This window comes from Haplochromis burtoni, unplaced genomic scaffold (genome assembly GCF_018398535.1).
Source record: "Haplochromis burtoni strain Fernald_Lab_line unplaced genomic scaffold, NCSU_Asbu1 Contig_170, whole genome shotgun sequence".
Taxonomy (NCBI): Eukaryota; Metazoa; Chordata; class Actinopteri; order Cichliformes; family Cichlidae; genus Haplochromis; species Haplochromis burtoni.
Window position 1 is genome coordinate 1,335,590 of NW_024582531.1, and position 12,807 is coordinate 1,348,396.

Genomic DNA, 12,807 nt, shown 5'->3' on the forward strand with positions numbered 1-12,807 from the left:
AGATCACACATCCTATCACTACACAATTGATTATACACCTCTAAGCATATATGGTTAAATATTTCTAAGCATAAATGACAATCAACAATACAAAACCTAACAAAAGTCAGTACTGTGTCTCATCTGTTTGACCAGCCTACATCTGCTGATGAAAGACCTAAAGCTGTTGTCTTGGATCAGACACCTCCTTCCACCACGAGGGACTGGGCCTCCTTTGTCTGTCCCGACCAGGCCAGGCAGATATTCAGAACCAGCAGCAACCCCCACTGTATCAACACTCACAGCATTACAAAGCAGGCAAGACTACAAACTTCTCTCATACATTTCTCTCTGCATTATAAGGTGTACCATCTGTGGTATTGTCTCAGACTTCACTTTTTATTTAGCAGAGGTTGTATCTCTCAGCTATATAGAATCAAAGACTTGGCTATATAAAAGCGAAGCGGTAACTTAAAGTCAGTGTTGCTGCAAAGTTTTGTTGACAAGAAAGCACACTTATTGATCTTTGGGGATCAAGTTAAACTGTCAGAAGACGATAAAGCCCTGGTATTCTAAATGAAACATGTACTGTGATCCATTCATGGATCTACAGCCTCAGTGGGATGGCAATATGTAACAAGACTTCATCTAATTGGTTAGAAAAAGGAGCAAAGAGCCATTTTCTATTCTGATAAAACACTGAAAAGTCTTGATGTATACTTGTTAGTGAAAGTCTTTAAACCTTTATGTTTCTCTTTGTGTTTGGCTGTAGAAACAAAGCCTGTTTTATCTCAACCTGCTGGAAAGAGAACTGAACTCACTGTCACTCGGCCACCTGACCCTTCCTGCAGTGCATCTAGCTGAGACCATTGCTCATGAGCTTTTGGATATGACAAGCCTCTCTGACCTCTACAGGCTTAGGTAAAAACCAGGGTGACCTACACCTCACACTCAGGTCTTAGGTAGTCCTACTGTATATGAGAAGAATGTTGTTTAAAGCGTTTGAGGTTCAGAGGGTGGTACAAAAATCAGATAACTTGCTCAGTGATGAACTTTATTCACTAAATACAAGATAATATTCTCTGTGTAAAAAAAAAAAGCTGCACTCAAAAAATATTTACGCCCAAATTGCTGACTTTAAATCACTGGATAACATGTAAATTTTCCGTGGAATTTTTGCTACATGAGTGCAATGTAAAACATCAAATTTCATTTATTCAAATTAAATTGATAGTTTACTGGAATCGGGTTACATCAGATTCACTTTATTGGTATAGAGCAAGTTTACACCAAGCATTTTTTCCTAATAATTAAATATTTGAATAAATAAACCTTTGACTTTATCTATAAAGCTACGATTTACATCATGTTTATTGTGCCTATCAATTTTTCAACATTCTGTCAGTTTACAGGTATTCAGGTAATGCTATATATTTGAAAAAAGTTGTATAAAGCTTTATGGCTAAAGGAGGCGCTGTGTGATGTCTCAGGGCTCATGAAACAGAATTGATTGGGTCAGAACATGTAGGATGGACTCAGCTACAGGGGAGCTTACTTTATCCTGATCTATGTTTAAAAGCGCTGCACGCCACCTTCTCTAACCACTTGTATCACTGTTAAGGTACAAGGTGTGATTGAAAAGTTCAGGGAACTGGTCAATAAATCTCCTGCTAAAATCTGATGAGATTTGTTGAAAAGGCTTCCAGTGCAGTTTTTGTTTTCAGATGACTTCTCAAAAGGCCCATTCTGACCACTATCACTGTGGAGCAGTTTCTCCAGTGAGAAAGAAATTCAATATAATAAATATCAGTTTCTCTTATAAATTTTATCATCTTCTTAAAAAGCAAATACACACAGTTTTTTGTTCATTTCCTGCTTGCCAAGTTTTCCACTTTCCCCACTTTTCTTCACTCACGACAGACTTCTACTGAGAGATCTTGAATGAAAAACTGGATAAATTTAAATCCGGTGAGCGTTTTCATTTTACCTATTAGGCTTGTTCCCAAAACTTTTGGATCATAGCTTGAAGATACGCAGTGATAAAATTGTGTGTGGCTCAATCAGTGAATACTTACTGTTTCCAAATATTAATAAATATTATGTCAGTTTTGTATACAGTAAGTGTGGCTGTTTCCAGCACACGTTTCATCTCATTTAAATTGTGTCCCAGAGTAAAATAATTACTTGACTTAACTGACTGACTGAGGAGCGTCAGCCTGCGGTCCCATGAGTTACTCCATCATTGAATGTCATGTTCCTCTTCCTGTTTTCACCTTATTAGAATTGCCAGAACCTGTGTTGAGCTGGGTTTGGAGGCACACTCACCATATCAGAAGAAGCTTCTGCCTCTGAGTGCAGTCCCAGAACGAGAACAAATGGGGTACGTGAACTGGGCTATAAAGATTTAATGTTTGTGCTTCTTTAATAACCTATGATATCATATTCATGACTGCAGGTGCCGCAGAGCCGTAGTGCTTTCGCAGGAGAGGAGCAGCCTCCGCAAAGCTCGCAACCAGGTCAGCTTCTTCTCACAAAACAGATGCATCTGTGCTTATGGTTTACATGTTAAAGAAATTATACTTTAATTAGCATTCATTGTATTGCTTCTCAGAGGATGATTGACAACAGCCCCAGTAGTTGTGGTATTTAAATTAGTACTTTTATAATATAGCACAGAGTTATGGCAGATTAATATTGGATGTTTAAGATGATGATTTTTGTGGCTAGAATTATAAATAGTTATCACTTTTTTCCCATTCTTCCAACTCTGTTATTCTCTATAATCTCAGCTTGTTAATAATGTTGATTATGTGATCACAGCTGATAAACACTATAAGACTCTGATCCCAGCAGGACATGTAATGATTTTTACATGTTACATACATTTAGTTACGTAATGTTACATCCACATTACATATTACACATACACTTGATGTGCTATGTGTAATGTGTAATTTTCTTTTTGATATCTCATGTGTATGCAACATGTTGTCAACTGAAAGCTTGAGAAAGAGTTTGATTCAGTTTATTTAAAAAAGCGTTATCGTCTTATACTTTGGTGAATACTTTGGCAGAAAGGAGAGATGGGTGTGAATGCGCCGGACATTTGGCTGGACAAAGCTGAGGTTTGCCTCAGTGTGGGACTCTATGAGTCAGCCAGACAACTCCTGGCTGAGGCCCACATGGTGTCTATGGTAAGGTTAGGAAGGAAATATTTGAAAATATTACCCTAAGCTTTATTTATCATTCTAACAAACATATTGCTGATCTACTCTTTGTCGCCACTATCAGAAAGAACATTTATTCTAATAGACTCAACTATGACAAGAAAATACCCTCAACTAACACGAGACACAGTATTCAAGCTATGAAGTTACTTTACATCCAGGATATTCTAAGTAAAGTATTTCACTACCCATTACCCTGCAGCATAACCTAATATGCACTGGCACAACAATAAAACTACAGGCTACATGCTAACATGCTGGCACAAATCCATAAACTACTAAGGAGGATATAGAGAGGATTTTCTTTTAGTATTGAAGTTGATAGCAGTGTTGTTGGAAACCAGGCTAAATAACACTTCACAGAAAAATGATATTGACGCAGCAATTCTGCTGTACTGCCAGGGGTTAGCATGGGCCACAGCAATCTGGAACAATGCTGAAGCATTTAATAATAGCTTTTAATAATAAGTTATATATAAGTTTAAACAATTCGCTGATCACAGATTTTCATCTTCAGAGGTTATGTTTTTTCTCATTGTGAAAGACTTGAAAACCCAATTAAAGTATAATAGTTTGTATTAGTTAGAGGTTGCATAAGAATGCTTGGCAGATGAGTGCAGGCTAAACTGGATAGTTTTCAATCTTCTGATGAAGTTCACAGTAATGCACTATGCTGGACTAGTGCAGGGCAGACTGTGGTGTTCATAGTCAGGGTTGGGTTACATCAAGAGTAGCAGTCATCAGTTTAAACAGCTCTGTCTCCTTTTATTTTGTTAAATTCAGTTAAAAAACTGCTGCATCTCTAATGTTTAGAGCAGCAGCAGTAAAGATCAACGATAACTCAAAGAAGACAAATTTACTGGAGCTCACGATACATATTTTCACAAGTTTTATTTCAAAGTGATTTTAGGTTTGGACATTAGGTTTCCCCAACCTTCTAAATCCCACTGTAACACCTGGTTATGGCCTGTTGTACATTACCTTTGGCTGCCTGACATTTATCTCTAATATCACATCGACCGGGATTCTTCACTGCTGCCTCTGTCTTTTAATGCTGTCTTTGAAAGAGTCGATCCCTTGTTAGAAGCAGTGGGCTTCTAACTTTATCATTAGATATTTGTCCCCTCATAGTTATAGTTATAGACTGCTTCACTGTTTTTCCCCTCTTGCCTCGGAAACTGAAGGCAGCTGATGGCAACGTGAATGTTCTACTTCTTTGAGTTGCTCAATTTAGGAGTCACTACAGTGGACTCAATCTCACCCTATCCCTGGCATCTTTGTCTGTCACACTAACCCTCAGCATGTCGTCCTTCCTCTTCCCTGGTGGCTCCATCATCTTCTAATTCCGCCTTGCCTGGTCGCTGCATGTTAACTAAAGGCTTATGATCTTTCACTTCTTCTTTTTTCATCTCTCTACTTCACCCTCTGTTGCTTTGTATGGTTGACAACAGGAATTTAAAAGGGTGCTCCAGGTGAGGCTCGAACTCACAACCTCGGCATTGGTCTACAGTGTACTGTCATATAAGTACCGCGCGCTAACCGATTGCGCCACTGGAGCCTGTGCTATGTTGCACTTCAAGTATCATCTTAATTGTGTAACACGTAATAAGATTACTGAAATTTGCTGCAGAAAGATGTATTCTGATTACAGTTTGGAAATGATATGTGGTCTTTAACACTATACAAACTGAATTACAAAAATTATGATGATGTCTAGACTAGAATTACTTCAGAGCCAAATTGCATTTGGTTGCTTTGACTCTTCTATAATTGATTTAATTTCTGATTCAAACTGTTTCTGTTGAGGTGCTTGGAGACCAAAGTGTTATATCAAGAAGTTTGATCTATCTGGCCAGTTTGGCTTGTAAAGAGCAGAACTATGCCCAGGCTCTGATTCTGCTGGACAAAGCCCAAACCCTGGGTGGGGATGAGGACTTCTGGTACCAGCTTACCCTTACCAAAGTCACAGCTGTGGTAGGCCAGAGAGACAACGATTTTCAAACAAAGGTATCGAATTACAACCTTCTGATAAGTCTTTGCACAGTGTTGTGTTTGTAGAAATTTTCCCTCAAAGCTTTTTTTTTCTTTTATAGGTTGATCAGACTATAAAACAAGGCTGTAGAGCTCTGAAGCTAGTACTTGAGCAGCGGGTAAACCAAGCCCCAGCGCTCACATTCTTGATCACCTCATTGGAGATGAGGTAAACATGAAGCTTTCTACTTAGATGTTAATAGTGTTTAGTTTTTCTTAGTTAAGCTGACTATATTATAAATGTTTGTTGTTTTCTTAAAATTTGTTTTCATTTCTGAACTTTACTTTTGATCTTAAGTGAAAATGAAACACTCATGCTCAATGAATATTTTAGATCAATTTTATATTTAACCACAGTTGAATATTTTTATAAATATCTTATACAGCTTTGAATAGTGCTAAGCATTAAAGAAGTGATTTGAGTACTCAGAGTAGAAAAGCACTATATAATTAACAGTTTATTTACCATTTATCTACCATTTGCAGATATATCTGGAACACACTGATGCTTTGTCCCAAACAACTATTGTATTGTTTTAAGTCTAAGGTTTATTTAGCTGTATAATATATATTGTATTTTTAAGTACTGTTTAAGCCATTTACAGAATGTCGCAATGTGCCTTCACTACAGACTTTGGCTTAAACTTTAAGAAATAAGATCTACTTTGCATGTTGGAAACTATTCTAGTTGCTTTACATGATGTGCATTCAGTGTAATTCATTTGAACATCTGTTTCAAATTATGTTATAAATGTTTAAAGAAACTGACAACACTGATTATGTAGCAATGTCTACATCAATTACGTATTTGATGTAATCTTTATCTAACTCAGTGTGATGTGTTGCTTTTCAGAGGAGCCTTGGAATGTATACGTGCCATTGGTAGTGGGGAACCTATGGAGACACTCCACACTGAAGCTTTCCAGAGGCTAATGACTGCCTGTGATACACTCAGAGAGAGCGCCAGTGGCTTTACTAAACTCGGCTATAGACAACAGGCAGCAGAGGCACATGGAGAATGTGCGCATGGTTTGAGGTTAGTCAACAGTTACACCAGGCCTAAATTGAACAGTATTTAAAATTGGAACAGTTTTAAACCATGCTATGTGCATTATGAAAGTGCAGTTTTCACTACAGCAAATTAAAGTGTAACTCTGTTTCCCCGTGCTTGTTTTCATTCAGTCTTGTTTTCTCACACAGACAAACTTTTGCCCAAATCCAGCTGGTACACTCTCTCCCTGCGCACACTCAAATAGTTTTCTACTTGGGTACTGTTCAAAACTTTGTCTTTCTAAAAATCCAAAACAAAAGAAAAGAATTTGGTGGTGACGATGCAGTACAGTGGTGTAATCGTTAGCACTGTGACTAACAATCAAGAAGGTTCTGAGTTCAACTCTGCCATCAGGTCTGATTTGGAGTTTGCATGTTTTCTCTGGGTACTCTAGCTTCTTCCTACATGTCCAAAGACATGTGGTTAAGTGATTTCAGCCCTATGACAGACTGGTGTCTTGTCCAGGGTGTACCTTACCTCTTGCCCTGTAATAACTGGGATAGGCTCCAGCTCCCCCCTTCCACGACCCTGATAAGTGGATGTATGGACTTTAATGTTTTAAATTTTTGATAAAAAATATTTATAGTTTTGAAGGTTATAAGAATAACAAACAATAAAGAAGAAAATAATCATAAGAAGTGTATCATAAAATGGAATCACGTGAGGCCCATTATTGTTGGACCATTTTTTGTAGTTTTGCCTCTGTACACTGCTGCAGTGTATTTTAAATCAAACTACAAAGATGTGATTGAAATGGGGACTTTCAGCTTTAATTCAAGTAATGCTTGTGGGTTCTAGACTTTAGTCACTGACTTCATCCAAGTATTTTCATCCAAGTATTAAATACAAACCAACAGACAGAGGCTAAACAAAAACTGTCTTTATTCAACAAATGAAATGCTCTAACTGTAGGTGCATTTTCCATCCATTAGAGTGTACAATGCTGCAGCTGCTGATTGGTAGTTAAAGTTTATGTTGAAAAAAGCATACACCCGAATTTGTTTTATTTAAGAAGCCCTTCAGGAGCTGCAAGTGTGATCCCACACAGAGTTAGACTCATTACCGAGTGGGAGGATGTAGGGGACAGATTGGAATTACACCTGTTTTTTCTGTCTTGGTGTGCTTTTTATCTTCTACTATCATTCGTTTTTTATCCTATTACAACTATTACAGAATCCTAGCCAATCATACTACTGAAAGAGAGTCGAAACAGAGCTTCCTGATGAATGGGCTCTCTCAGCTGCAGCTTGCTGTCACGGTGCAGGAACATGCAGTACAGAATGCTGAGAGTCTGCTCCCCCCACAGGAAGAGGTAAATCTGTCATCTGTCATTGTCATGATGTTTTCTGCAAAAAACATTGTGAGCTTTTTAATCTCTTACATGTTCTTAGAAACTTCTTTTCCTATTTGTGCTTTCAGCCAGTCACAGAAAGTCTGCTCATGTTTGAAGCAGCAGAAAATAAGGCTGAAAAAGGACTTTGAGCAGCTGTGATAGTACATTTGTTTGGTTATAACAGTCAGAGTTTAACAGCCAAGCACTCTGGCTGAGATTGTTGTGCAGATGGTGAAGTTCTTTCAATTTTTGTTTTTATTTAGAGAAGTTTTGAGCTTATTTGGAATGAGGAAGGGAATTTACTCTGGAACATCTAAGTAACAGGCTTTGTTTGTGCTCTTTGCTTGACCGAATCACAATAAAGCTTGTATTACTGTGTCACTGTCATATTCTGGGCTTCCTTGTTGTATGATAGCTAATTATTAGTGTATCTATGTTTTCTTTATATACCTCCATATTCATTCATGTAAATCTTCTTAAGTAGTTCACAGTTAAACATAATCATTTTTTAACCTGCTACTGGGCCTCAGTGTAGCCCTCACACTCTCATACAGATGAAGTTATATGAGGGCTTCAGGGGCAGAGATGAGCTGGCATAACGATGGATGCAGCTCTGATAGAATCACAAAAGAGAGATCGATCCAACAGTTCCCACACCTGCCGCAAATCCTTGTTGAATTCGTTTTTTGATTAAATCTGCTATGGATGTTTGACTTAGCTGTTGGAGGCTGAAAGCTATGCCGTAGCACTGTGCTTTCAGTAGGTGGTGCTGCTGCCCAATACTGGATGAGTTTTGCCACCCTACATTGAAAATAGTTGTAACCTCTGAAGTCATGCTCATTTATTCATATTTATAATCTGGGTACACCCGTTTTTTAATTCTGTGCTATTTAAATCTGGGTTTTCACCTTCAAACTGCTGCCCGAGTTTCTTGATATCCACATCTCAGAATATCTGATCCAACTTTGTATCTAAGATCTTCTCTGAACTCATCAGCACAGCCCACTCGTATACCCAAACAGACCAGAGAGAATATTTGTCAGCTGATACGTGGAAATGAAACACTAATTGCATTAAGGCTAATTTACATCATGGAGCCCTTCTCTAAAAAGCTGTCATCTATTTAACACTGTCTGTCAAGCTGGATTTAAGAAGTTAGTGTTCTTGTGTGAACACAGCATGTGATGTCACTAGGTTGTTTGGAGTTTTATCTTAAAAACCATAGACTGCCCACTTACGCTTACTATAACACTTTCTTGAAGTATAACATTTCTTGAGTTCTGCCTCATACACAACAACATATAAAGAATATGTTTGTGTATGTTAGAGTTCTGTTATAATCTGCTTCTTGTATTTGTATCATGTGTTTTTACACTGGTGCTGTTTTCATCCCTGCCAGAGACATGGACTGTCACTGGCAGCCGCGCGGAGGCTGCTTGGCCTGCGGCTGGCCCTGGTTGAATTCTGCCTGTCCATGCTAGAGGAGCGCTGTGCCGAGGAGACGCTGCAGGCTTTGGCCTGCGAGAAGATGACCTTAGCTGAAATAGCACTGGAGGAATATTCACGCTGCACACCTGAGCCTAACTCCAAAGAAGAGGTTAGACTGCAAACACTTTGACATCGTGGTACAAATGTGAGATCTTTTTGTTGGATTCAGATGTAGTCGATCATGCCTAGCACAACACAGACCCCTCATTTGACATGAGTTGATATGATACATTTTTAGATTCTGCTATACACCGGCGTTCTGCATTCTACACATTTGAATTATTATTATAGCTTTATTTTATTCCTTCTTTTTTTTTTTTTTTTTTTTACAATATAATAATACAAAACAGTAGACTCACAGTCATGTAGAAATCTTAGCCTCAGTTATAATAATAAACCTTTACAGGATGGTTATGTTAAAACTTTTTTTTACAAACTAACAAAGATAACAACTGGAAACATTTCCTGTAGATTTTTATTTATTTAAATGTGTATTCTTTCAATGTTATTTAATCTAAAAGTATTTTTGGGCACAAATACTTTCCATGCCCAGTGGAACATTATCAGTCAGTTGATTGGCCTCCCCAGAGCCCAGACTTCAAAATTGTTTTTGAAGCAGTGTGGGATTATCTCGACAGAGAACAGAACAAGAAGCAGACAACATCCAAAGAAGAGCTTTGAATGTCCTTCAGGAAGCCTGGAGAACTATTGCTTAAGACTATTTAAAGAAATGACAGGAAAGCTGCCAAAGAGATTTCAGGCTAAGTTTAAAAATGAAGGTGGTCATACCAAATATTCACAAGCTCATTACAGGATTTCCATGTATGTTTGCATGTATCTGTAACAAAGCACAACAAAACAAGGTTTGACTTAAAACTTTGCCACCATACTGCAGTTTAGCTGAAATGAAATGATCTTTTCTAAGAAAATACTCTTAGAATCTAAAACATATTTTAAGGATAGAAAATAAACCAGCTATTAAATAAATGAAAAACACCCCATCCTCCTGTAAACCCTTAGTTCATTTGTCATGTTTCCTATGTACAGTTTTTAAGACAGTTGATTATGTCCAAGATCCATTTTTTCCTAATGTTTCCTTAAAATTTAGTTCAGAGGTGTGTGCAGGTTAGCTGCCACTTGGGGGTGCTAACATGCAAAGTACTAGGAGCCATCGTGTGTGCACTGTAATGAGAGTCGTCTGTGGGATTTCTAGTAATGCAATGTGCAAGAGATGTTTGAATAGCTGCCAGCGTTCATGGGCTGGTATGCGCTTACTCCTCTCTGCTGTAGAATGCTCCTCAGGTGAGAGAGAGCCTCATATTGCACTCAGTACTAGCATGTATTTCTTCTGTTAAGATCCACATTTACAAAGGCTGCTCTAAACCTCAACTCTGTTGACAACTACTTTAGAATTGTATCCATTCTCAGTGTCCTGTCTGACAGTTGATGCATGCTTGGAAAGTCCAATAAGACGTTAGCAACTGCATCATCCAGAAGTCTGAAGTGGAAATTATTAATTTAATATCGATCATTTAAATTATGAGTCTGAGAGCTCGCAGTTCTACTAGCATGACAAATACTGTCAACCTTTGCCCTTCTATCAGACAGTGTGTGTTATTTTTGTAAAATCCCAGTTCTTTGTTTCCGATCTTTCTGTCTTATCTTCTTTTGCTTTTCTCTTCATCACTTTCTCCACATATAGGAAATTATTTTTTGAGAAATACACACATTTTGTAGCTAGAGTACTTCATGTTGCCTCCACACAGGCCGATTCTGCCTCTTCTTAGCGGCTTTCATAAAATCTTTTCCCATTACAAGAGAAAAGCAGATCAACTCAAATTTGATCAGCTAAAAACAGATCAAACCTGGGCTTGCATTTGCTTCCAAAGCAAATTTCTCTACAGCCAACTCCCAAACATCAATGAATGAATGTATCCAATCAAATTTAGAGTCTGTGAATTCAGCTAGTTGTTTGTCAGTGCAAGTAAGCACTTTGTTTGTGATCCATCTCCTCATCTGACCTTAATTTTGTTGTGTCTTGTCCAGGAATGGATGAGTGTGGGAACAACCTTGGGGCAGATTGCTCTAGGCCAGCTGGCTGCAGTCAGCTCTCAGTCCCTGGACAGTATGGAGACCAGAGCTCACTGCATGAGCCTATTGGGAAAGTACATGAGACTGCTGGCTGTGCAGGAGGATCCCATTTATCTGTGTTCTCTGTGGGACACACATAAGCAGGTGCATAACCCAAAAGTTCAGCTATAGCTTTACAGGTAATGTATATGTATGCAGCCCTATGGGCCATAGAAAGGAAAACTGTAGAAACTTTATCATTCATATAATTTCTCTTTATCTGTGGAAGTCAGAAATCTTGGAGAACAATCAGGTTTTTTTGGATGCAGGCCCAGATACACACATGCATGCACCGGTGCACAGATGACCTAACACGGGGTTACAAGCTTATAGTGATTAGAGAGATGGATATTCTTTTACATAATTTAAGACAGAGAAGCTTAGAACTTCAAGGTTTGTGATCATGATGCGATTTTATACTAATCATGATCTTGAAACAACTTTGTGCAGAAGGAAGCCTGGGCCGGTTCTAAAGCCGTTTCCACAGAGGAAGGGGATTCACAGAAAGACAGAGGATCGAGCAGAAAAAAGCTGCGAACGACCTCTGCCAAAAGTTCTGAGCTGCAGGTACATACCCTCTGACAAGTGATCCCTGCACCCTAGACTCATCTCTAATCTGTGGTTTTATATTAAGGTTTTCCCCACTTCTCAAATCCCTCGGAGGGAACTTTCCAGGCATCCTGCATAGTTCTCATATTGAAAGTGAGCACAGAAAGATCTCCTGTAAACATCAAACTTGCAGAAGAAAAAAGGGAGGAAGTGTATTATTTATGTGGCAACATTTTGGAATGTTAAGTAAGATTTGGTTTTGACGTGCCTGTCTGCTTTGAGATTAATGATATTGTCACGAAATGTATTATTCCTAAAATCCCGGCGCCATTTGAATTTTATCAAAATGAGATAATCACCTGCACAGACAGCTTTAACCAGTTTCTCTATTATGCAGTTTTATTTGGGGAGGTTGGGGACTGTGCTTTGCCTGTTAAGCTAATTCTCTGTTAGAGAGCATGGTGGGGTAAGATGAGGTTTTTTGTTGTTGTTGTTGTTGTTGTTCCTTCTTTTGACTTGCTTAAGTTTACTTAATAACACTTGTAGTTAAAGAAATATGAGGAATTAAAGCACCATTTAGGACTGTTATCTATTAACTGAAACCTTATGAAATAAGTAGTGATCACAGAAGTGATCATCGTGGTCTACATGCTCCACACCCTATGTAAAGATAGATCAAGATGCTGTTATTGTTGCTGTACGTATGCTTTGTACAGTGAAACTGGAACATGTAAGAGCATGTAAGCATGTAGAGAGTATTTATTATTTACATAATATCTTTCAAATGAGCCATCGGAGAAACCACTTGCAAACTGTTTTATAGACCAGATTTTAAAGCGCATCCTTAAATATTATTATTCATAATTAAACCCTTAATATTGCTGAGTTCTTGGGGGGCGGGAAATACATTTAACACCAAATCTGTTTACACTTATTGTAAAAATGTTGAACTCTTTATTCTCTGCAATGATTTGCTTTTTACTTTCGATGTCAACAGTATTTTTGGCATCTAGATAACT

The 12,807-nt window shown here is 38.1% G+C and overlaps 1 protein-coding gene and 1 non-coding gene across 4 annotated transcripts in view; one reads left to right on the forward strand and one right to left on the reverse strand.

Moving 5' to 3' along the window:
* LOC102312134 (cilia- and flagella-associated protein 46) overlaps positions 1 to 12,807 on the forward strand; it is a 65,121-nt gene that overhangs the window by 32,630 nt on the left and 19,684 nt on the right. For all 3 annotated transcript variants that reach the window (XM_042225382.1, XM_042225383.1, XM_042225384.1), the window contains exons 31-42: positions 136 to 297; positions 752 to 900; positions 2,261 to 2,359; positions 2,435 to 2,495; positions 3,054 to 3,173; positions 5,013 to 5,213; positions 5,300 to 5,406; positions 6,091 to 6,273; positions 7,462 to 7,600; positions 9,021 to 9,218; positions 11,156 to 11,344; positions 11,690 to 11,806. In XM_042225382.1, coding sequence (XP_042081316.1) covers positions 136 to 297; positions 752 to 900; positions 2,261 to 2,359; positions 2,435 to 2,495; positions 3,054 to 3,173; positions 5,013 to 5,213; positions 5,300 to 5,406; positions 6,091 to 6,273; positions 7,462 to 7,600; positions 9,021 to 9,218; positions 11,156 to 11,344; positions 11,690 to 11,806 — 1,725 coding nt within the window. The remainder of the gene's footprint in view (positions 1 to 135; positions 298 to 751; positions 901 to 2,260; positions 2,360 to 2,434; positions 2,496 to 3,053; positions 3,174 to 5,012; positions 5,214 to 5,299; positions 5,407 to 6,090; positions 6,274 to 7,461; positions 7,601 to 9,020; positions 9,219 to 11,155; positions 11,345 to 11,689; positions 11,807 to 12,807) is intronic.
* Positions 4,671 to 4,764, reverse strand: trnai-uau. The gene is made up of 2 exons: positions 4,727 to 4,764; positions 4,671 to 4,706 (listed from the first exon to the last, which is right to left on the reverse strand). It is a non-coding gene; the product is annotated as a tRNA-Ile (tRNA).